At 37.1% G+C, this 24,722-nt stretch overlaps 1 protein-coding gene and 1 long non-coding RNA gene across 3 annotated transcripts in view; one reads left to right on the top strand and one right to left on the bottom strand.

Moving 5' to 3' along the window:
- Window positions 1-5,955: 5,955 nt before the first annotated feature.
- LOC123315982 (zinc finger SWIM domain-containing protein 8 homolog) overlaps window positions 5,956-24,722 on the bottom strand; it is a 39,928-nt gene continuing 21,161 nt past the window's right edge. The window contains exons 3-14 of the mRNA XM_044901892.1: window positions 19,144-19,398; window positions 17,400-17,563; window positions 16,029-16,339; window positions 14,365-14,809; window positions 14,074-14,304; window positions 13,074-13,989; window positions 12,507-12,836; window positions 12,134-12,442; window positions 11,510-11,926; window positions 8,404-9,636; window positions 8,014-8,338; window positions 5,956-6,833 (exon numbers count right to left, since the gene is read on the bottom strand). Of these exons, the coding sequence (XP_044757827.1) occupies window positions 6,767-6,833; window positions 8,014-8,338; window positions 8,404-9,636; window positions 11,510-11,926; window positions 12,134-12,442; window positions 12,507-12,836; window positions 13,074-13,989; window positions 14,074-14,304; window positions 14,365-14,809; window positions 16,029-16,339; window positions 17,400-17,563; window positions 19,144-19,398 (5,003 nt within the window). The 3' untranslated portion in view covers window positions 5,956-6,766. The remainder of the gene's footprint in view (window positions 6,834-8,013; window positions 8,339-8,403; window positions 9,637-11,509; window positions 11,927-12,133; window positions 12,443-12,506; window positions 12,837-13,073; window positions 13,990-14,073; window positions 14,305-14,364; window positions 14,810-16,028; window positions 16,340-17,399; window positions 17,564-19,143; window positions 19,399-24,722) is intronic.
- LOC123315861 lies at window positions 22,393-24,699 on the top strand. 2 transcript variants are annotated; one of them, XR_006538008.1, is made up of 4 exons: window positions 22,393-22,982; window positions 23,046-23,139; window positions 23,209-23,365; window positions 24,362-24,699. It is a non-coding gene; the product is annotated as an uncharacterized LOC123315861 (long non-coding RNA). The 2 variants fall into 2 exon arrangements; XR_006538007.1 differs by lacking the exon at window positions 23,046-23,139 and having other exon boundaries at window positions 22,818-22,982.

The following is a 24,722-nucleotide window of genomic DNA, read 5'->3' as shown; positions in this document are numbered from 1 at the left end:
TTTGATGGAGACCTATTTAACCTGAAGCGCCTCAGAGCAAAAACCCGTACAAAGTTCATCACGGAACTTCAATAAGCAGACGACTGCTCACTATCGCTAGCAGCTCAGAGGATCTACAGATAATGTTAGACACCTATATACATATATAAGAAGCTTTAGCCCTTAGACTCAATATCGACAAAACCAAAATCCTGGTAAGTCCCCAGAAAGCCTTCAAACTGATATTAGTCTGGAGAATGACACTCTAAAACAGGTCGAGCTGTTCAAATACTTGGGAAGCTTCATAAATACTAGGGCTAACCTAGACACGGAAATACAACCGTATCAATTCGGCATCACGGGCATTCTGGAAGCTAAAGAACAGAGCGTTTCGAAATCACGGCCTCAATCTGAAGACCAGGACGGCTGTGGTCCTCCCAACGCTTCTTTACGGAAGTGAAAGCTGGACGCCCTACAGGCGACTATTGAACAGCTTGAACAAACGCAACAACGTCATCTAAGACAAATAATGCACATCAGATGGTTCCACAAAGTTTCGAATGCAGAAGTCTTGCAACGCGCGAGCTGTATAACATTTGAGACTAAAGTATCGAGGGCCCGACTCAGATGGAGCGGCCACATTCTTAGGTTACAAGACACAAGACTCCCCAAAATAGCTCTGTATGGCGTGTTCACAGAGGGAACCCGGAAACCAGGAGGCCAGTATAAGCGGTTCAAGGAAATACTACTATCAATCCCTAAAATCAGTTAATGCCAATTATAACTGGGAACAACTAGCGTTAGACAGGTCACAGTGGAGGCAAAGAGTATCAACTCTCTCTGATACTCTTTGGTGGAGGTCTTTGGTACACAGTTATAATGGAGACTCGAGAAGGATACAGCGGCGGCCAGATCTGGTTGGCGAGTATCCATGCCCAGAGTGTGGAAGGATCTGTAGGTCACGGTTGGGTCTTTTCAGTCACAGGAGGCACACAGTCGCAATTAGCCCTATGAAATTATAAGTCTGTTCGCACCGTTTTTTTTGTCTTTTTGTAGATTTATTCCCAGTAACGGGATGCAGCAATGAATGAATGAATCGAATACCGTATATCTAAGTACTACAACCTACTAGCCAACTGTCAGCATAAGTTCAGGACGAATAGATCCATCCAGACGGCTGCTTATTATTGACTTCTTCGATTAGTTCGAATACATCAATGGGCACTTAGACAAAGGTCTTCATGTATAGCAGCCGGGTTGTTTTGTGACCTCTACCTCTACATCACATTCGACTTTATCCTAAATAAACTATACAGTCTCTGTCTCACGGGTGTGGTTGCAGCTTCATTGCTGGTAGTACTACGTCGATGAAGGTAGGCGAATCCTGGTCATCTACGCATATAAATAAACAAGGTATTCCTGGATTCTGTATTGGGGCCTTTGGTCTTCCTTCTTTCTTTCAATGGTTTAACTAAACGCCTGCCACTAGTTTTAGCTAGATTGATCATATTTGTGGATGACTTATCAATTGCCGTCTCTGCCGAGACCTTGGATGAGCTAAAAACCATCTGTTAGTCCCTTCTAGCCAGTTCGAAGATTGGTGCAAAGAGAATACACTCATTAAAAAGGTAAATAAAATTGAATGTGTCCATTTTCCCTTGAGAAATGCTACAATAGGATCATTCGACATTCAATATGCGGGGAAGTCCTTATTCACATCAAAAGAGATTGCAAGTTTTTGGGTATATGCGTTGATGATAAAGTTGTGGTGTCATAAACCATGTCCCTAAAAAGCTCAGCTCAGCTTATTATGCAATCGTTTAAAAGCTACTATTTTTTTAGATGCTGTTCTCAATTGATTCGCGATGTTTACCATATAGTCTGCAGCCATATACACTCACTTTCAAAAGTTTTGCACCCCCCCTGTAGTGGAGATAAAATAATCAAGATTCACAACAAATTGTTACTGACAACAACAGAAACTTGTTGACCACTAAATAAAACGATAACATTACGAAACAAAAAATTTTCTTGTGTTTAAATATCGATTTTGTCTAATGTGTGCCTTTCTGCGGACCAGTAGTTTTTCGTTTTAAGTACCGGTTAGTTCAAAAACTGTGTAATATGCCCAGAAACGAGTTGTCTGAGTTTGACAGAACTAGAATTATTGCTCTCTGGCAAGAAGGGCTCTCACGCCATCAGATAGCCAATAGACTAAACATTATTCGAAGCACGGTTAGCAGAACGATTAGGCGCTATGAGGAAACTGGTGGGATGCATAGTAGACCTCGAAATGGTCGTCCTCGTGTTACCACGATTCGAGAAGATCGGTATATTGCCCAATCAGCCCGTAGAAATATGTCAGTGACGGTACCAACACTCAGGTCGGAATTCCAAAAAGCCCACAACCGTGTAATTTCATGTGCTACAATTCGTAGAAGAATTTTAACATCAGGATTGCGGTCCAAAAGGCCTCTAAGAGTTCGTTTATTAACAGTTCGTCACCGAACCGCTCGCCTGCAGTGGTCGCGAGCTCATCAAAACTGGCATTTAGAAGAATGGAGGAATGTGCTATTTACAGATGAGTCACGGTTTGGGTTAGTAAGTGATGACTACCGCTTAAGAGTTTGGAGGGAACCAGGATGTCGAAATAGACCTGAGAGAGCTATTCAAGTTGCTCCTTTTCGCGGTGGCACTGAAATGTTTTGGGGAGGCATAATGTTTGGAAGAAGAACGCCACTAATTCACATATCCGGGACGATGACTGGTGCATATTGCCTCGAAAATATCATAAATCCTGTAATTATACCCATGGGTAATGAATTAGGGGCTCAATTTATCTTTATGGACGATAATGCCAGGCCACATCGCACTAGAGGTGTTCGAGAAGCCCTGGAAAACCAAAACATTATCAGATTAGAATGGCCCGCGATGTCTCCTGACATAAATCCTATAGTGCATATATGGGATCATGTCTCCAGAGCCGTTTTCCGTCGAAATAATCCACCACGAAATTCACAAGAACTTATTGTAGCTGTTACCGAGGAATGGATGAATATTCCGCAAGAAATAATCAATAATTTAATTTTTGGAATGCCTAGACGAGTGAATGCATTGCTAAGCAACAGAGGCTCAAATACTGCATATTAGTTTGCTCTTATATTAATTAACTTTTGATTTTCCGTTTAAATTTAATTTTTGTTTTTGCAATTTTTCATTCCTAATTTGTATTAGTTGTTTCAACTTCATAATTCTATGAAATGAAATTGATTTCATTTTATTTCTGTAGAAGCCTTTCATCATCCTTGAACCCGAGGGTATCATTTTTTTTTCAAAGTTTGAGATAGCCTTAATAATTAGGGGGTGCAGGACTTTTGAAAGTGAGTGTATATATAGTTTATTGTATATTGATTTAAGGTAATTTCTGTCTTATTTTTGGAACATACACGTATTACCTGTCGGCCTGGGCCTACATTTATTGCAAATATTCGACTTACTGCCCCTTGTTCATATTATATAAGGAAAATGAGAGTAGATTTACTGAATTGTCCAGCTTCCATAATTATAACACCAGGAATTCCAATATTCCCTCATTTTCGACATTACCAGTGCACAGAACCACCAAATACTAATCCTCTCTTTTATACAAAAGGTATTGAATCAAATAAGAAACTTCTCGATAAATAGCAATAATTTATTTCAATGTAAAAGGTGAATAATGCTGTGTAATGAAAAGATAAAGGCAAAATACTTACATCTGATAAATGAAAGAAAAAATACATTGATGTGGTATATTGACAGAATCTGCTAGACACTTATACATATTTCATAAATCAGCCCTTGTTTCTCTCTTGTGAATGGAATAATTCAAAGAAATATAATATACATTCGCATGTGTTGAAATTTTTTCTTTACAAATTGTGTAACGACGGAATCTTTGTACAAACAGATCAATGAAGGAAATTCAATAAGTTTCTGAAAATATTAATACTATCTAATTTCACAATACACATATATTATGCAATTATATATGTTGATAATTCTACACATCCAATATGTGAAAAACTATTCAAAATAACTTAGCCTAAAATATATTCGTCTTCTTTTCATTACCTGATAATTACGATAAAATTTGAATGGCTTCCTCCAAGATTTGAAGCATTCAAAAATATTGAAATTAGTAATCCTAAGGTGGAAGGGAAACCATTCAATTTACCAAAATGGCATTTATCATTATTTATAAAATTGAACTTTTCGCAAGGAATTACAAAGGAATAGAAACTGAATTTACGGAAGATATAAAGCCAAGGCACAGAGTTAGTCATATCAGATAGTGTTCTTCTTCGACTGGTGAAAATTGTAAATAAAATACAAAAAGTTCAATTTTCCCTATATCAGATGAAATTAATGAGATCAAAACTTACCACATTCCAAATACTTCTTCATGAAATACACCTATATGAGAAAACCATTAGGAATATGCCGCAAAAGAAGAGTTTTTGAAGATTCTCATAATTATAAGTTGTTTTTTTATCTGATTTCAATATTCAGAAAAATGTTAGGAAATTTTGAGTGCATTTCATGAAAAATTCGACACTGCAGATTAATTCTGGGTGAATATCAAGCTTTGTCACAAATTTATAGTTAGTTATAGAAAAAAATTTCCTAAAAGTTTTCCAAAATGAGTAATCGTAATGAGAATTTTGGGGGATTAGAAAATGTGAAAAAGGTGAACAAAAGCTCAAAATTCAGCAAAAATAAGAATCTTCTATGCCTTACAAATTTACAAAAATCAGTTTTCAGAACATGCACCTCAGACTTGTTGAAAACAAGAAAACTTTGATAAACTTAAAGGAAAAAATATAACAGTAGAGAACCTTCAGTAGAATACTCATGTCCCATTGCGCGAACATAGCTTGAAATTATTTTGCATTCAACGAGGTCATATCTATGTTGCTATATACATTTTAAATAGAATGTATGCTCTCCTTCAGTTAGTACCTCATTTCGCAATTAATTCCTCCATCTAGCAAATTGAGCAGAATGTTTCAAGTACAGATATGTTTTTTAATTGATTCCAGATATGTACCATATAACAGCTCTATAGTGAACATCTAAGATAAAATTTGCAAAAATTAAATTCAAAATTGTAACGATTTCTTATGGCCGACATATAATGATCATAATATTAATATATCTGTAAATAATGCTGCTTGAATTTGAAGCCAGCTATTCTTGAATTATCTACATTACTCACAATGATCATTCGCCATAAGTTTGTTTTTAAGAGCGAAATAAGGTACTATTAAAAAAATTTAAAATCAACAACTCAGTTAATCCTATTATTATTGAATTCATATAAACACTTTCAGGAAGTGATGGTACAGATTCCAAAAAAAAAAGAAAACTTAATGGAATAAAATATTGAAGATGACGATTTAGATTTGAATTCATAAAAATTACGGGTTAAGAATTAAAACATGAAAATTTTCAAATGTTATCTTATCAACCTTTTCTAAGTGTGTAATACACATGTACAAACCTTTTTGGCCAACAAGTTTTTCCTCATTTTTAGTTTTGCTCAACTTTATCCAGCTTCAATTCAATGGAAATTTCTGTAATTTCAGAAATTTTTATAATCCATTACAATCGCATTAATTCTGATGCCACTTGCAAGACACTAATTCGCAAAAAACAAGAGAAAGTCCATTTGGGGTGCTCCCCAAACTATTGAAATGAACATTTCGGATGACCCATGTTTAGGATTCAAAGGTGGCTTTTTAATATCTGCTGTTTATTACTAGCAGTAACATTTGACACAGCTGTTTAAGTGTGTTGTGTAATATATTCCTTCTATTGAGATGAATACTGAATAAGAAGTAGGATGAACTTTTGGATCGGCTAAATGAGTTGAAGAATTCAGATAAGAAAACACAAACGCACTGAGAAGTAGTACAAAAAGAAAAGGCAGCCACAAATAATGAATTGTTTAATTGTCACATTCGTTTTCAATGTTTTGAGTATATCAGCCTCGGTTGTTCCTGAATATAATTTTTTTTTCAATCTGACACATAACCTTAACTGAGAGAAACATATTTGTACTCAACCTGTAGGGTGAATATTTCAAAGCTGAACTTGTAAAAATAGACCTTTCCACATAAAAACAGTTTTTTATATAATTTTCCGAACGACTCTCTAGGTTTCATGAACACATAAAGAAAAAAATGTATAATTTTGGTAATAGTATATGTATAAAATTCTAACAAATGAATTTAGAAATACAGTTGACTTTAATTTAGTCACAAGTCACAATAAGTTTCTCAATGTTGAACTGGGACATACACACCAGTAGGTATGAAAACAATTCAAATTTGCTACTTACTCAAGAGAAAATTAATTTACTTAATAATAAGAAGAAGGCATTAACAGTTCTAAACCTGAGCACTTCAGTTTTTTTCATATATGTATAAATGATAGAGAACACCAAAATTGCTTTCAGTCATGAATCACAATCAACAAATCAACTAGTGTTGGGATCATCTACGTTGGGTCTCGGCCAGGTTTCATTTGGGGGCTGGTCTTCGATTGGCAGGAACTGAATGACATCTACTGGATGGATCATAACATAAACATTGCCAACATCGGATGGAAGCCCTGAACTGATGACCGGTAAGGTTTGGATTGTGCGATAATATGTATGATACTGAGCAGGATCGATTTCAGACTCTGTGACTTGCATGTGATTCGTGCTAGGCATGCTGTTGTCTACCACAATGTCTGGCCTTTGTCATTTGGTATTAGCTTGCAAGGCAGTATTAATTTGCGCCCAGAGATCCTTCTTGCAAGATTTTGATCTAAAAAAAGGAGGATGATGACACCATTTTTTCACGCTTGGGAGATACTACTTTTAACAAAATAATGGAGTTTAAGAGCTTATTTTGTGATTTAAGTTTGAGAAGGTTTATCTCAGCAAATATAACAATAGACTCAATGTATTTGCCGGTAAAATTCTGGAATAAAAATCCAGGACTACGGGTTTCACAATAAGCTAAGAAGTGAAGAACCAGTTCACTAGCGAAAGATGTGGAAGACTAACCAAGTCTTCTATCAGAGCGATCACAATAAGGCCTTCTACTCATAGATGCGATATCCGGCGCTATGTTTATCCGAAAATTTGGTCGAATTCGGTTGGTTATTTGAAATTGGATTGCAATAGATTGAAAAATTCGTATCATATTCATCAATAATAATGTCGGATTCATTAACTAAAATACACAAACTTAGAATTGAATTAAGAACTAAGAATTAAGTGTGATGCAAATGGGTATGAGAAAAAGTTATTTGGTATACAGAGTACGAAAATTCAACTCAAATTGTAAATATTTTCGAGAAATGGTGTTCCAAAGATTACATCAAAGTCAATACTGGCAAAAGCGTAACAATTCTTTTTACCGAAGAAACGCTCAACCCTCAGGTAATGTCCACATGTTTGGACAAAACATTCCTTGACAACCATAGAGTATATACTGGGAGTCATCTAACTTATTTTCATCTAACACAGAGATGACTGACAAATAGGACAGCGAAGGATTGAGCATGAGAAATGACTTTGTTCTCACGAAAACCAGCATAGACTGAACTTATAGCGTCCTCTGCTACCCATAACAGATGTCTCATAGCTCTTTTTGCAGAATACTCCAGACTCTAAGTATCATCGATGGATCCTCGATGCAGACTGCCTAGAGGACGAGTTAGATATTATTCGTTTGATGTACCCCAATTAGGAGGATACAAAAAAGGTGCAAAATAGGCGGTGCCCCGCAGCTACTCCACACTAGCTTGGTCGCCGTGGTTACGCTTTTTGTGACGTAGCTGCAGGGCATGTTCCGAAACTCCTTCGTGCCTCCTTTCTACATCTACTTGGCTCAAACTGACTCGAAAGGTTCGGGCTAAACTAGACTATACAGAAATTACTGGTTAGCCTCAGTCAGGTATTAAACGGTTAAAATAGCAGGAATCAGAGAAATGACTCACCTTCGAATAGACTGTAACCATTCCTTGAATTGAGTACTTCCTTCTGGAGTGATCAAGAATGCCGCTCTAGCAGCGCAAACGATATTCACAAAATCATCATAATCCGAAGATGTGAGATGATAGAGCTTTTGATGCATACACTGTATATACATTTGCTGGCACTTCTGCACTAACGGCGTCAAAGCTGTGCGCAGATGTTGCATCACTAGGCTCGGATTATTCCTCGAAAGATACTGAGCAGCTTCAATCGCAACATCGTGTAATACAAATGGACTAACTATAGAATTGACAGCGCAGACGCAGAAATGATGGAGATACTGGGTACCTGTAATAAAACGATATTATTGTGAGCTTTGAGGTTACGTAAGTTTCTTTTGTTTCCATAAATACCTAGGTGCTTCGAAATCCTCAACAACCATTTAACATCTTCTCCATAAGGTGGGTTTCTAGCATATTTCGCTTGGGGTCTGTCATCATGGACTCTTCTGGCCAAAGTTTCCAGTGCCAACATTCCAACTCTGTATGCAGTGAGCAAATATCTAAGCTGAGTCTGATTCAGCTGTTGGGGTTGTCTGTGAGTGGTCCTGAGAGCTTGCGGCGGGGGAGGAGGTGGAAGTGAAAAGGGATAAATGTGACCACCAGGTACATTCATATTGGGAGATGGCTGTGATATTGTTACTGTTGTACCGTAATACTGAATATTTGGAGGTATTTGATGAGGAGGAGGGCCATTAGCTGGCATGTTACTATAGGTCGATTGCTGATTTTGGGCATAATTAGCTTGGTTTGGAGGAGGTGCAGTAATTGGATATGGTGGGACAGTAGAAGTGTTAATGGGAAAAGTGGTAGGTGGCGGGGGTGGTAGGCTATATGGAGGAGGAGGCGCTGATGGATTAAATTGTGCACTAGTTCCTGGAGGTGGATATTGAAATGGATATAGTGGAACATGTGTGGGAGGTGGTTGATGAATGGGTACTGCCTGAGGGTGTATAGGGCCCCCATAACTAACATGATGAGGATGTTGAGGATGAAGAAGATTATAATGACTAACATATGGAATGGACATTCCCATAGGAGATAAAGTTGTTGCTACTTGATACGGTGGCGGGGCAGTAGTTACAACAACGGAATTGTTCGGTAACACAGGAGGAGGATTTGTAGGAGGAGGTAACTGCACTTCTTGAGGACCAGACTCAATAATCGCCACTAAGGCTCCATGAGGATCCACCAATGCGTCGTGGGGTATTTCGTTCTCCATAATATGTTCACCACCTGGAGTCTTACGTACATACAATTCGTACCAGTATTTCGCGACTTGAAACAGGACTTCTGGGTAAACTCCACCTCCTTTTGCTGCACCTTCAACCGTAAGACACGCATGTTCTAGCATTTCGTCGCTTTGTTCTTTACATTGAAGTATTGCTCTTTGAATTTCGTTGGGATTCAGTGCGTGGGCATGTGGAAGGCACGATAAAGCCAATTCTGCAGCGGCCCTAACCATATGCGGATCACATCCTCTAGAAGCTCTATCGGCCATACTTGCTGCTTCTGGGGGCGTGAGATGGCCCTCCCAAGTTTCAATAAGGAAAGAAATTGCAGCGGTTCCAATTTCCATGGCTTGTCCTTTATGAGAGAAATCATATTGTTGGTTATCAGATTAGCAGAATACTCACATAACAAGTAATATTTTACTTTAAACAAGATTTCGACCTGAACATATAATTTATGTTACAATAGTCCTCAAATGAAACAGTTTCTTCGTTCACATTTTTTTTTTTTTTTTTGAGATATTGTCGTTCTGAATTATTTTGACCTGACGCTCCTAAGGAAGCCGGTTACGTTATAGAATCAGAGGACAGTAAAGTATCTATTTTCTTCTTTTTTATTCAGATGGGAATGTTTTGAAACGATTTCCTTTCCTAATTCAATAAACAAATTTCCTTGTTGAAAAACAATTTTTTTCTCCCTTTTCCAGAGAAATCGCCAATATAATCACTCATATCATTCATAGTTTTCTAATTTACACGAGAAAGATCCTTTTTGTACAAATATCGAATCCTGCATAAGCAATTCAATACGTGATGATAACAGGTCTGATATCTTCTTTAATGAATATATTTGTTAATTTTCGTCACCATGAATAAAATGAAATGAGAATATCGTGGATAAACTCAAACCGGACAAGCTATAGTATGGGAAGGAATGTCTGGAATGTTTTTAAAATAGGCATAAAATGATAAACCCGAAAAATTATGAAGTTAGTAAACATTTAATGGTATTTTCGTTTTACATAATGTTCCCAAAATATCATGCAAAATGTACTAGAGTTTCTCGGTCCTTTTATTCACATCCACAGAACAATCTTGCTGTGGTTTGATCTCACATTTACGGAACACTAATTTTCCATAAGAACTGCTCGTCAAAAGTTCAGGACTTTGACATATTTTTCCTATCATCTCAATCTTTCGTTCGTGTTAAATAAACTTATAAAGAAGAATCTGGACCAGCACGAAGCAAGTTTTCATCAAGTTCAATCATTTTTTGTCCATGTGTGTTAGAAATGCACATTATAAAGATTTTTTCTTCATCCTGTATTTCGTTTTCAATGAGATCATATGGTCCTAAGCGATTGAAAATCGAATTTTTTAAGGCCGAGGCAATTTTATCTAACGAAAATGCCAACAGAGCTTTTGGGATGATTCAGGCTGGTATATTCATTCAGTGTTACCCAAAGGGTAATATCACGTACGTAGTACGTACTTTTCCGCTAGAACTGTACGTCAAAGATACAAAAGTGGTAGACCACGTGCGACAACGCCAGTAGCAGACTTTTTTTCAATTCTTTCGGCGAGAAGACTGCTACAATTTTCCTAAGCACGTCTGAAGACGTCTTCATGAAATCATTCTAACATCGAGATGCTTGTTAAAAAAAAGAGTACCACTCACTCGCGAACAGAAGCGTTAAAGATAAGAGTGGACAATGAAGCGCTGTAGTTCTCGCTGGAGTTCCAATGAACTCCAGTATCTAAGAGGGATTCAAGAAGGGTTGTCCTCATTATGTAATTTTCTCTAACCAGGTGAAGAGGAGATTCCTCATCTTCCCCACAGAAGCTACAGATGTTGGATTTTCACCAAAGAGAGATGCAAAGCATTACCTTTTACTGTATGCCACGAGCGCAGGTTTTTTTTCAATCCCTTCTTGTTGCACAGGGTGTGTATGTAAGACAGTCAAACATTTCCGTTTTCGGCGGAGAATTTGGTAATAGTAGAGGACTCTCCAGAGAATTCTCGGCTGTTGCAAACGGGCTTTAAACCCAAATACAAAAAATGTGGTCATATTTTTCTTCTGTTTTTTATGGGAGAAAGATATTTCTGAGAAACGAAACGAATAAAAGAAGAAAATAATACATCGATAATTGCAAGTCACAAAGGTGGCAAAGTGAAACAGTAACTATCTTATCGGAAACTAATAAAAGCTGTTTAAATTAAAACCTACCTGTAATCCAGGACACATGCGAAGAATACGTCCTACTGAGCCAGTTGGGACTCACGCAATTGTGTAATCCCAAAGCGTACAATCCTAACTGGAATGCGCACATATGAAGTGCCCTATTCGGTCCGTGATGGTTTTGACTAGTAGACGGCTGTGTAAACAGCGACGTACTGCTGCTGCCACCTGCTTTGTTCAGAACCGTTTTCGCCATTTCGAACATGAAATGCGCGCCCGCTTCAGACGGTTGGTTTGGTATCGACGGATAGATTCGTTTCCCTTTGTAACGAATCTCTTTGCTGCGATTATTCGTCGGCAAAGATAAGTTTTGAGATGGAACGGAACCGGCTTGGTTCAGACTGAGGCACGCCATTCCTTGTTCGACTTCCGCGCTAGTAGAACTGTGAGGTCTACTGCAACAATCTGAAAAGGAATTGCATAACATACATTGAGAAGGACTGGTAAAAATCATCGAGGACATATTTCCGACACTTTCAACACTTCAACACTTTTCAACTTTAGTCCAAGAGATGAATTCTGTTGGCAATTCTACAGTGGGACATGGATTGTGAAGTGAGGTCAGGTTGGGAAAAGCATCCGTTCGATGAGATGGCAAACAAAATTACTTACTCGGATCTGGTTGTAAAATTTCCACTGGTGGACAATACTGATTCAGAGGCAAAAGCTTATCGGAATCTTCCCTTCTCCAGTTTGAGTATTGGGTTTTTATGGGAGGATTGTTGGAGTAATATGAGCTCACAATGGGAGATTTCAAGAGTACATGAACTTCCCTATCCAACAGCTTATCCATTATTCTAGCTATTTTCCAGGGATCGTCCTTGTAGAAGGTTAGGAGCGCTATAGCCAGATCTCCTCTTTGCCTTCTGGTTCCTTCGCATAATAATGGATGATCCGCTTCAGAAACATTCGCTTTCAGACCTGAAAAAACAGAAAATTAAATGAAACTTCTCAGTCCAAACACAAAAAAAGCGTAAATTCTCACCCAAAGCATTAACGGCAGCTTCAAATCCTAGAACTTCATCAGATGGTAGCCTTGAACTCATCATTTTTAATCGGTCCCTACCAACAACATTTGGTACGACAAGAGAATCGAATATGAAATTAGCTAGAAGGAGAGGTAGCATCGCTTCACCCTTGGATTTCAGAGTACTCTCTTTCAGCTGATTCGCTAGATCTCGCAATATTTGCAACTCTTTATGTCCCAAGGGTATCCTTTTCAGAAGATTCACCAACTCCGATTCTTGATTAGCTAGTTTCACTTCTAGAGGTTTTGTACTAGCAGGCGGTCTTGCCATTTGTAAACCAAACATACCTGCATTGAATTAGATTTTTTCCTTTATCAACTCATATAAACATTGAAATAAAGTTCACGAGGCCACGATACTCATGGGGGGAGGGTGGTAAATTGCCATCCATGTGAAAAATACTAGGTTATATAAAATTTTAGGTTTACGATGCTTTTTTGCATTTCCGAGTACTGACTTCTGAATTTAAACGTTCTTCTAAGACCGATATTCAACTTACATAGCTATTGAGTATCACCACTTACCAACTTTGAATGCCAAATGTGAATACTCCGGATTTTCAGCCAACACTGAACAGAGGAAGGCACATTTTCCCAAAGTAGCCGAAGCTAAACAGCTCAGCTGATGTGTGGCAGGATTGATGTGTTGCTTCTTTCCTTTACGCTTTGGAATTGGCGGGATATCGATCATCAGGTCCGGTGGATGTGCTAACAATTCTTCAGCAAGTTTCACTCCCAATATACAGGCGTCCCTACTGTGACCGTGCGCATGCAAACCTTCTGCCCTGGAAAATAACACGTCCCAAGGATCGTCGCACTTCTTGATACTTGAAAACATCGTATCTTTGTTATCCGTCTCTTCCTGTTTCTCAGATTTCTGGTTCGCGTTGCTGAAAGTATCACGCTCTTTGGCGTTAAAGAAGTAGACGTTATACTCATCGCCAGATGGTGGCGACTCGGAATTAGTGGAACTCGTCGACTCATCCTTGGATGGCCTTCTCGAAGTGGAAGCGGCATTTTGAGTCCACTCGTCCACGTTTGAGGTAGGAGGGTTTGTTCTATAATTACTACTTCTATCGCTATCACTGATTCCTGGTTCGCGTACGTCCTTTCTGCCCCTCCTGCTAATATTGCTAGATGAATCGCTACCACCACCCTCTTGTGAGTCTGAATCAAACCGTTCGTTTTCTCTCGCTTCCCGCATTATATTAACATCGTCATCGTTCTCGCAAAATCCTTCACTACTGACACTTGATCTGTTGCCATCTCTCGCGCCCCCACCATGCGAATGTGCGGGATACTCCACTGGATTCATGCTTATTGCGTTCGGATAATTGTAACGTAACCAAGGATTATGGTGATGGTGGTGGTGATGATGATGGTGAATGTGTGTTGAACTTTGAGGATGTTCGCAATTCAAAACTGCCTTGCTAGAATTTACCTAAGGGAAAACGTACTTATCAATGAAGAACGGAAAATATTATCGAGTGATCATTATTTGAAACTGATTGAATGCTTATTTTACCTGAGTGACATTGTCCTGGTTATCGCTACTATGACGAAAACATGTGAAAGGACAATGATACATAGGATTCAAATCGTTAGTATACGTAATCCCAGGCATTGGATAATCATCCCAGTCCAGATAGCACGCCTCTATTGCTGATTTGAATCCTGTGAATACTTCCAAATCCATCTTGAGGGAGATATTTTTATTCGAGGATTGGTTAGACGATCCTGTTCTGAACTTACTAACCTGTATCGTAAAATTAGGGACATAAGTATTCATATTAATATCAGCAAACTCAAATAATACCTTCTCTAAAATCTTCATATGCCATGTTGTGAAGCGATTATGCAACATGTCTCTCTCATGGGGCGCCAAACCAGGGTTGAGGGCAGCTAATCTCCAAAGTACAACAACTTCGTCGCATAAGGAGGAGCAAGCATGTTGTGAGGCATGAGTATTGCTATTTACGTTGTTATGCTTACTGCCACCGCCAATGCCATATCCGGAGTTTCCGCTCAAAAGTGCCACCTTTGTATTGAACCACCACATCAGTATTTGATCACAGGCCATGCATTCCTCGGTGATTATCTCCAATAGGGGTATTGCATTTCTGTCGTTCCTTTTGAACATCTCCCTTACTATACTGAGCAAATTCCACATTCCCTCAGGCTCCCTTCCCCGTAAGGGTCTCAGAAGTGATGTCCATTCTGCTGCTGCAGGTGGTGCTACCGTACTCAGGTAATTCACATCACTGAAAAGGGGCAGTTAAAACAATTTTTCACTTCATTCTCGTAGCTTAAAATTTTCCCTCATAGTATAACTAACTCATTATAAAGCGAATTCCATTGACAGAACTGGTGCGTACTGGGTACATATTTTAATGTCACTACAATCATTCCGGAAGATCTGAAGCTATAGTCTATTCAATTTTTTAAAAGCCTTCGGTAGGCCATGGAATAATTCACTTAAGTTAGGTTAGAACACATATAATGTTGTTTATGTCAAAAGGACATTTCCACAAAGAATATTTAGCAAAGGAAATGCAATTCAGCAGTTCGTCGGAGGGGTGATGACGTAGGTGGAGGCTAATGTCATGCTAAATCCACAATTTCCACTGGCCTAGCATAAACAATGGTAAAGTCAGAAAGAAGACAAGTTAAAATATCTTCATCTTTTGTGCGAATACGTTGTTTACCTGATAAAAACCAGTCGAATGAAGTGGTGCGGATACTTTCATAAGTTAGAAAAATTAAATTGATTAAATTTATTGCACGGCACCACCTAATTTGATGTGAGCTACGGCAATGCGTGCTCAATGTCATTGTACACGCTAGTGTGACGTAGATGGAGGCAAAACCCGAGGGCCCGAGTATTTCCGATCTTTTACTGCGCCTTCTTTGCTTGCCAATGAGCACAGAAAAAGTATCATAACCGTTATATTTTGAAATCAACGATTTATCAGACGATATTGGATATATTCAATGTAAGTAAATTAATATAATGTTGTAATCTGTATATGTCCAATGACTGGAAAATGAACCGAATACATATTACAAAACTGGCGTCACAAGTAAACTTTATAATCTAAGGGATAAATTATGGCGATTTTCCCATCTTATAGGATGGAATATAGGGAAGACTAGCTACCCCAACGACAATTTAAATAGATTACATGTACCTAGTAACTCATCATTGTAAGGTTATTTATCCTCTTCGCAGAAGTGTGACTTTTATGGCAAAATATTTCATTTTTTCACTAGTCAAATTCCAAATCGTCTCACATCAGAACGAAGGGAAATATTTACCATGTTTCGCAAAGTAGAAAAACTTGTATGATAATTTGCTTTAAGGGGACACATTCACCTTACTACTGAAGCTGAATATTATCAATCACCCATTCAAAATCAAAAGCCATGGAAATGACAATCATAAAAAGTTATAATAGGATTTTACAAGCTGTATGTCCTCACCTGAAGACTATTGGTGCTGGCACGCAGAATTTGATGAGGATTTTCTTGATATTATCATGGAGGGCCTTCTCGTCCAAATACCAAGACGTTTGATCGTTCGCTGAAGCACCAGCTGTAGGATCGGGGGCTCCACATACAGAATTTATAGCTGACGGCTGAGATCCAAGCAGTTCATCTAATATTTTCTGTGCCGTTGGCAAAATTTGTTGTGGCAGCTCACTGATCAGATACTGTGCAAATTTCTGAAGTTGTTCACGTTTGAGTCTCGATAAAGATTCTGACACTGGTGCCCTTAATATGACCGTATCCGGCTGAAAAAGATATGCCGATGAAATTGTACAATTGAAATCAAGTATGGAATAGAAAAAAATGCCCGTATTATGTGTGAAATGGGTGAATATCAGAAAAACAGGATTAACAAAAACGGACCGGGCCGATACAATTTTGAATTAATAGCATTCATATGTCAGCCTCATGCTCCAGAATGATTAGGCATTTACTAATAACACCTGGTCCGTCGAAATTGCTTTCTAATTTTCAATAGGACAGAAGAGATATTTCAGATAATGAATCAATCTGAACTTGAAAGTGATATGCCTCATAAGGCATATCACTTTGCCATAGCATAGAAACTTATATTGTCAGTCAGCAATAAGATATCCGAGACAGAGGTTTTTAATCTTCGGTGGGTTGGTCCATCACAGTAAAGGTTATCTATTTTGCCATTTTCAAGGACTATTAATCGGTTTTCGTAGTTGCTGGTTACTTTTGAGATTTCTTCCTTGATGTATGTATGTCATTTGTTGGTCCTCGTGTAGAGTTTTGTTGCTTACATATCATGGAGCATTGGAGCATTAACTATTTACTATCAAGGTTTTTGACTGGAAGCTTTGTATAATGTTTAAGTTCGATGATTTTGCACATCGCCAAAGTTGCAGGTCATACGTCCAGATTGATTTTCATCATTTTGTATAGAAGTATCTTATTTTTGGGTAAAAAAAAACTTCGTGGACCTTCTGCTTCTAACATTCTAAAAATTACCGAAATCTGCAAAATGGGAATATTTCGACGCTCACTGCGATATTGCAATAATTTATTGAGACTATGTTGTCCCTTTGAAAGACGTGATATATCACGTCGTTGTTTTTTAATTAAAATTTCTTTTTATATCGCTCTTATCTGGTCACCCTACACCACAAAACGACCAAGATAATTCTAATAACAGAAATGACGGGCGGTATATGAAATTTTCAAATAGTTTCGGTAGTGTCTGTAGAAGTGTGTAAGCCATAGACGGTTTGATGGGGTGAACAGTGAAAAAAATTTTGGGCAAATGATGATTCAGTTATAAAAAAAAGTACTTTGTCTTACCAAATGAATCCTAGTGAGACAGACTGCAACTATGTGAGAACACCAATAGGCGGTAGAGTTGCAAGTACAGTTACATGATGAAATCCTTCTTCTGTCAAAAGTGATTGCCACTTTATGAACCCCACGAGGCGATTGCATTAACACATTTGCGGAAAGGTGGAAACCTTTAAAAAAAACAGTATAGAATTGCCATATTGCATTTACCAAAATAGATCGTTAAAGAGTAAATCAAAATCATGAATTGTTGAACTGAAAAATTTATCAACTTCAACTTCTGAAACTCTTTAGGGTTTTCACTCCCAGTCTCTGAAACAAAGTCAATTAAAAAATTTAAATAATTGATTTGCACCTACGTAAATTCTTGCACTTATTTGTCAGGAACAAATCAGATAGAAAAATTTGTGCATGCCAATGAACGAAAAATGGAACTTTACATGATAACTTCGTGACGTTTCGGGTTTTACATCAGTGAAAAACCTAAAGAGTTTCAGAAGATGCAGAGTCCTCCCAGATTGAATTTCAATCGATATCCAACTTCTTCAAGTTTTTGGATGATGTTACAAATGAAGATAATTCCAAAGATGTTTATTTGTGAACATTCACAAAAGTTGATTGTGAATTGCTACTTGTTAAGAATAAAAAATTAGCTATGCATATGTTTTATTTATCAAGTTTCAAATCATTGGATATTTTTTAAAACGTTTAAATTCATAAACAACGACTATGGTGATGACTAAAATTTATCTGATATTCCATATTAGTAGCAATCATTTCTAGATATTGCATAATAGATAAGATATTTTGTTTTGGAAAGTTATGCAATGTTTGTATGCATTTGATACGCATGTATCAAAATAAAACAAAACCGTAAATATTTAATCAGTACACTTCGAAGAAAAATAAAGATTGTTTTTGAGGGAAATAGAATTTATCAGTGCAGTAGGTTGGAACAATCAATAAATAGGGAAAAATATTCATTCTTGTAGTATTCCTAATAATTCGATCATTGTATAATATTATACCGTAATTATGAAGTTGAATCGATAATATATTTCATTATTATTGAGGTGCATAATGATTGGTATTGAAAGTTCGAGATACATACAAAATTCACATAGCTGCAGACCTCTTATAAATTTAATCAACTTTTTCTTGGGATATAATTAACTATATATCCATGACAAATTAGTAAATATTTATAAACGTTTGTACCGTGATATATCCATTAATTGGGAACTTTCCATTTAACGCCATTTAGCCATTTCATACTAATGGATTTCAATTTATGATACAGAATTAGATACGTGTGTACACATTTTTATAGCCGAAAGGTGCACTAATGATATACTTCGCGTTGAATCCCATAAAATAATGTTGGATACGTTGTTGCTCTAAACATCAACCGTCTAGAGATTACAAGCCATAAAATAGAAAAAGGTTAGTGATTTCAAGAACTCGGAATGAAATAGTATACATGGTTATTGGTTCGATTGTTTGATAACTAAAAACGGATGCCGATAAAAAGTGATTTTACCATCAACCACCTAGAAATAACTGTGACAGCAGAACTCGTGCATTACAGGATGACATTGGTTGGTGAGTTTGATAACTAAAAACAGATTCGGGTAAAAAGAGATTAACCACCTAGAAATGACTGTTACAGCAAAACTCGTTTATAATGCACGTCCTTGTGATAATTATGTATGAAAATTAGTATTTGTAAGTAATTAATGATATATATTACCAATTTGCAGAGACTCTTTGACCATATGATTTTTGAACAAATTTTCGCCCCTCGTAAATTCTTCTGCAGATCCATTGGCAAGGCAGGAATACAACCTGATATCTTCCTCGTTGTCCGGAAAACTCCAGAATGCAATTCGCTGCTGAAGTAATTCCGGTACAGGTGGGAATACATGCTCCACTAGCTCGAACGGAATATGAGACGCCACACATTTTGCTGCTAATTCTGTCAGGGAGGGTACAACACTAGGTGGATCTGCAACAAAGATTGAGATTATTGGATATTATTATATTTATATACACCACGAATGACATCGCGATTTGTGATAGTGAAATTTTTATAAGATACGCTACTGATTATGGAAAGGAATTGTTAAGTGACATATTTTATGATAGAAGTAACTTGATATTTGAGGTGCAGGCTACCTGGCTCATGAATCCAAACAAAAATATTATCATCAAAGATAACATTTTGTTATGTTATATCTATAATATAAGAGACTGAATTCCAAAGGAAGAAGAGTATGGAATTTATGCTCAGTGCACTATGTACTCCAATGTAACCTATTTTGCCACTGCAGAGGTCAGAGGCACATCCCTTGTTTAACCTGACCAGTGACCAAGGTGGTACATTTTTAACCTGATTTTTTGTTAGAGTTCGAGTACCGACATGTGCTAGATAACCGTTCGCCATCTTATTCTTTTAAAGGGTTCCGCCCACGAACATACTTTTTTTATTTTTCAAGTTTGTTATATTTTAGAAGCATTTGAAGCTTGGGCGAATATTCTTGGGTTTCTTTGAAAAAACATGATCAAAACAAGTTTGTCCTTGGTCTTGGGACATACAAATTGTGCCGTAGTTTTACAATAAGAGCGTGAGACTGGACATTCTTTGTTCAGCAACGAAAAGATTGTCCCGCTCTTATTATTGAACTCTCTTATCAAAGCCGACGTATTAGCATTGGTATGAAAGTTGGATTATGGAAGCAAGAAACTATGATCTTCAGATGAACTTGTTTGAGAAATTCTTGTCCAATAAAAGTATCGCGATTTAATCCTTTAACTTTCTTATCAAAGCTCTAGCACTTGATCTGCACTTGTGCAAGGATAAAAACATCGTGAAATATACCAAGTCAAAAGAAACAGAATACCCAGTTTTAATATTAGGTTAGACAAGTGAGCCCAACGATCTATTTTTTTGATTTTCAATCAAAAAGGGAACGAATAAGAATATGTTGGACCTCCACGATGTCTCAGGCATAAAGAAACAAGTCGGGGCAATGAGATGGTAGATTTCCTTTTGAGGTATCCGAGGAGGTATCTCATGAAGTGCCGCTAGAGTCTGTGGACTGTGGAGGATGGGTTAAACGAAGTAATCTTCTTTCCATGTCCCAGACGTATTCTCTGGGTGAAAGATCGGAAGATCTGGACTAGAGGGTCAAGATTGTCTTCAGAGTAAGCCAACGATATTCTGTCTACATGTGGTCGTGCATTATCTTGTAAGAAAAGCGTTTAGCCGGAGTCGGAATATAAGGCATCAAATGTCTTGCATATTCGAATTCGAGTTGACACAGGAAATGTCGAGGGAAATGTCGTCGAAAGGGAAACAAAATGATGTTTTTTCAATTCGAGTCGATTGTAATTCTGGGCATATTAATTCTTATCATTATTATAAATACTAGTATGGCCAGGAGATCCACCTTCTAGGTAGATTCACCTTTACTGACTGATTCGCCTTTTGTCCGTAGCGAGTAGCTAATAACACATTGCATGCCAAGTGGAGCGTCTACGAAGACAGGTGTAGTTAGAAATGTCAATATACCCAACGCGTAATCGCAAACAATACGTAATTTCCTGTTCCTGCTACTACAATAATGCCCTCCGTGTTCCATAGCGATACAACGATGATGGAACGTGGTAGATGATGAATAAGTCAACATCTTTCTACACAGCTTTCATCACGACAATTGTTTCTCATAATCTATCGATTCTACTCCGAATTCTCACCGAGCAACATCAAATAAACGATGATACAAGATTCTAAACGAGAAGATGAATAATGATGAGTTAAGGTAATGAGTTGAAACGGTTGGTTAATAAACTTAATTATTGCTGGTGTAATATATCACAATAACGGCTGTACATTGCCCCAAACTGGTAGGACGGTTGTGAGACTGCTCATTTTCTGCGAATTCTTCATATACAGAGTGTATTTGAAGGTGAGGCTTTTTTTAACAAATTGTAGAACTGGTCAAAATAAAGCGTTTCACAAAAAATCACCTGTACAAAACTTGAAAATGACAAAGTTGAAAAAAAATTGAAAATGATTACTGAAATAGATCCAAATACGACCCTACATCATTTGTTATCTGAAATATCGTAAAGTAATGGGAAGAAACTTATCTCGTGATGACTGACTCAACCATATATGGTTCGTTTAGGATATTGGCCTATTCGATTTTTACGCGGGAATGAAAATGTAAACTTGGATCGCCATTTTTTTTCATTATTCAGTAACTTGAACGATTTTATGGAATGGCTCTTTCCGGTACCAACTGACAGAAAAATACTCAGGTGAAAAAATTGAATATTAGTTCAAAATCATATTAGACCAATAAAATTCGTCTGAATTATTCACAAATTTTTACACAATGGTCATCACAATCTTTTTCTTGTTCTAACCCTCCAACAATTGTCGTAAAAATGGGATGAAATAGGGTAACAATAATAGCTCTTTGTCAACATAAGCAGTTTCAATAAGCTGTCTCAATTTTCTAGACTTTTTTCACACTAAATCGCACGATACAACAATTTTCCAAGTGACCTAATGCAACTAATCAGATAAACTCGGAAGTACTGAACCATTAATTGTCCAACCATATGTTTATGTTTTGTTTCGTTTTTCACATTCCGGAGACACCTTCCACACCGTACTGGAAATCTAATGAAATTTTGTCGAATATCTAAGGGTTGTAGCTCAGCCATCTTGCATATTTTATAGACAATTTTTGGTTAAATGACTTATTTTGATAACTTCTACCTTCTGTAAAAAAAGCATCACTTTTGAAAAGACCCTGTATATTCTGTAAATGATAATAAATTGAGTAAATATAGCGCAAATAAGTAACTTTCTCAATTTTCTATTTAGTTGACGAATCGTTTATGGTCAGTAATAATAATAATAATAATAATAATTTATTCACTATGAAAAAAAGTTTCTACAGTACAAACAATATATAAAGAAATATGTGAACAAATAAAAAGATGAAACGACATCACAGAAGCTCCAGCTGGAAGCCATCGCTTGTACGTGTTGTCATATCTTGAAAATTCACCCCTGATGATGAGTGAACAAAGTGAACGCACACTCCACACATTCCACCCCAGAATTTTTTTTTTTATTAATTTTTTATTTATTTATTCATTTTTTTTTATATTATCATATTCATATTCAAAGTGTTCTAATATCACAATTTTCCCCTTCTTTTTCTACTCATCTATATCTAAACATTGTTGATGAAATTATGTAGTCTTTCTCTTCCGTAGCACAGTACCCAACTCCTGCATATTCCCTTGAACAAACTGACATTATTTATCCCTAAGATGTAGGCAGGAAGTTGATTGAACAGTTTCAGTGCAAGATAATTACATTGTCGCTGACCTATAGTCTTCCCACATCTAGGTACACTCAAGAAGCCTAATCTCGTTCTGGTGTTGTGACAGTGTACAATGGGCTCAAAAGCAATTTTGGATTTCTTTATATTCACCAGCATATTCAAACAGAATAGCTGTCTCACATCGAGTATCTCGGCCTCTTCATACAACCTATCGTTAGAGAAGGTAATTGGTTTTCTATAGATAACCCTTAGAATCCATCTCTGAATAACGCTCAATTTTTCCAAGTGAACATCACTCACACCCCCCAACCGATGATTCCATATATCAGATGCGACTGGACTAATGCAAAATATATCAATTTGAGGTGTTTTAGATCAAGGTATTCCTTCAAATATTTTATTTTATATAGAACCCCTCTTAACTTATTAACTATATTTTTTACTTGTAGGTCCCACCTCATGTGACGGTCAATGATCACACCCAAATACTTGACCGACTCTGCCTCCAGGATGTAAGAGTCAGTACCGGCCGTTAAAGGACCCATAGAAGGCAATCCACTGGAGTATGAGCAAAAGGGCATATATCTTGTTTTTTCTAGGTTTAGGGTGAGTGTGCTGAAACTCAGCCAATCCTTCAGAATTCTTATGTCGGCTTCAGTTTCTGTTTTCAAGCTTTCCCACGATTCAGACTCACAAAACATTGCAATATCGTCCGCATAGCCGAGAATTTTGCCCTTAATTCCGAGATTCAGCAAGCTGTTAACATACAGAGTGAACAACAAAGGTCCGAGCACAGTCCCCTGTGGAACCCCGTAGGTCACATACACGGGATCACTCATCTCACCATCAACATCAACCCTCTGTTCTCGATCAGTTAAATAGCTCTTTAATAAATCATAAATCTTCCCTCTAAAACCATAACTGTCCAATCTTTTTAGTAATTTTTAGTGAGATACTGTATCGAAGGCTTTAGAGAGATCAAAGAAAACACATAATGATGGATTACATCTGTCTAGTGAACTGTAGATGTGAGACGTAAGGTGATAGAGTGCATCTTCCGCTGACTTCCCCTCCATGAATCCAAACTGGCGCTGCGAAATGATCCCATATTTAACACAAAAATCTGTTATTCTCTTTTTCAATATTTTTTCCATTACTTTCGCGATATTAGATACTAAAGATATTGGTCTGTAGTTCTTCATTTTTTATTTCCACTCTTGAACAGAGGTTTCACAATTCCAATCTTCAGCCTTTTCGGAAAGTATCCCTCATTAAAACAGCAATTTATCAAGTGGGTTAAAGGGATTTTCACCTCATCAGATATCTTCTTCAAAGTTTCTGATCTTATGTTATCATGTCCGGGAGTTTTTTTCAGTCCTAGCTGCATTATTGTCCTATGCACTTCTTCCGTGTCCGTAGGCAAGAGACACATGGAGCTCTGTACATTTTTATCATTCTCTCTATAGTTCTCTGGTATTATAATCTTTTCTGCGTAATTTTGACCTAATGAGCTAAAATATTTATTAAAATTGTCAGAAATTTCCTTCTTATTCTCCAATACTGTACCTTCCATCGATCTGATTTTATCAATTTTTGTTTCAGGCCTGGATCGATTACATATATAGTCTACACAACCCCAGAGAGCCTTGGACTGGTTAACGTTATCTCTTATCAACTTTTGAGCATATGTTTTCTTCGCAATATTCATTAATTTAGTTAATTTGTTCTTATATGCCACATATTCCGACTTCAAAAGTTGATTTTCGGAATCCCTCTGTACGGCTTTATACAATCGTTGTTTTGTATTAATTGATGTGACAAGTGCATTAGTGATCCATTTTTTTCTTTTAGTATTCTGTTTTTTCGTTCTCACACTTTTTGTACTTTCTTCTAAATATTCATTGATTTTATCAATAAAGTAATCAGTTTTATCATCTATATTTTGTGAAAAATAGAATTTTTC

This window comes from Coccinella septempunctata, chromosome 6, assembly GCF_907165205.1.
Source record: "Coccinella septempunctata chromosome 6, icCocSept1.1, whole genome shotgun sequence".
NCBI classification, from domain to species: Eukaryota; Metazoa; Arthropoda; class Insecta; order Coleoptera; family Coccinellidae; genus Coccinella; species Coccinella septempunctata.
This window is presented reverse-complemented; position numbering and strand designations above follow the sequence as displayed.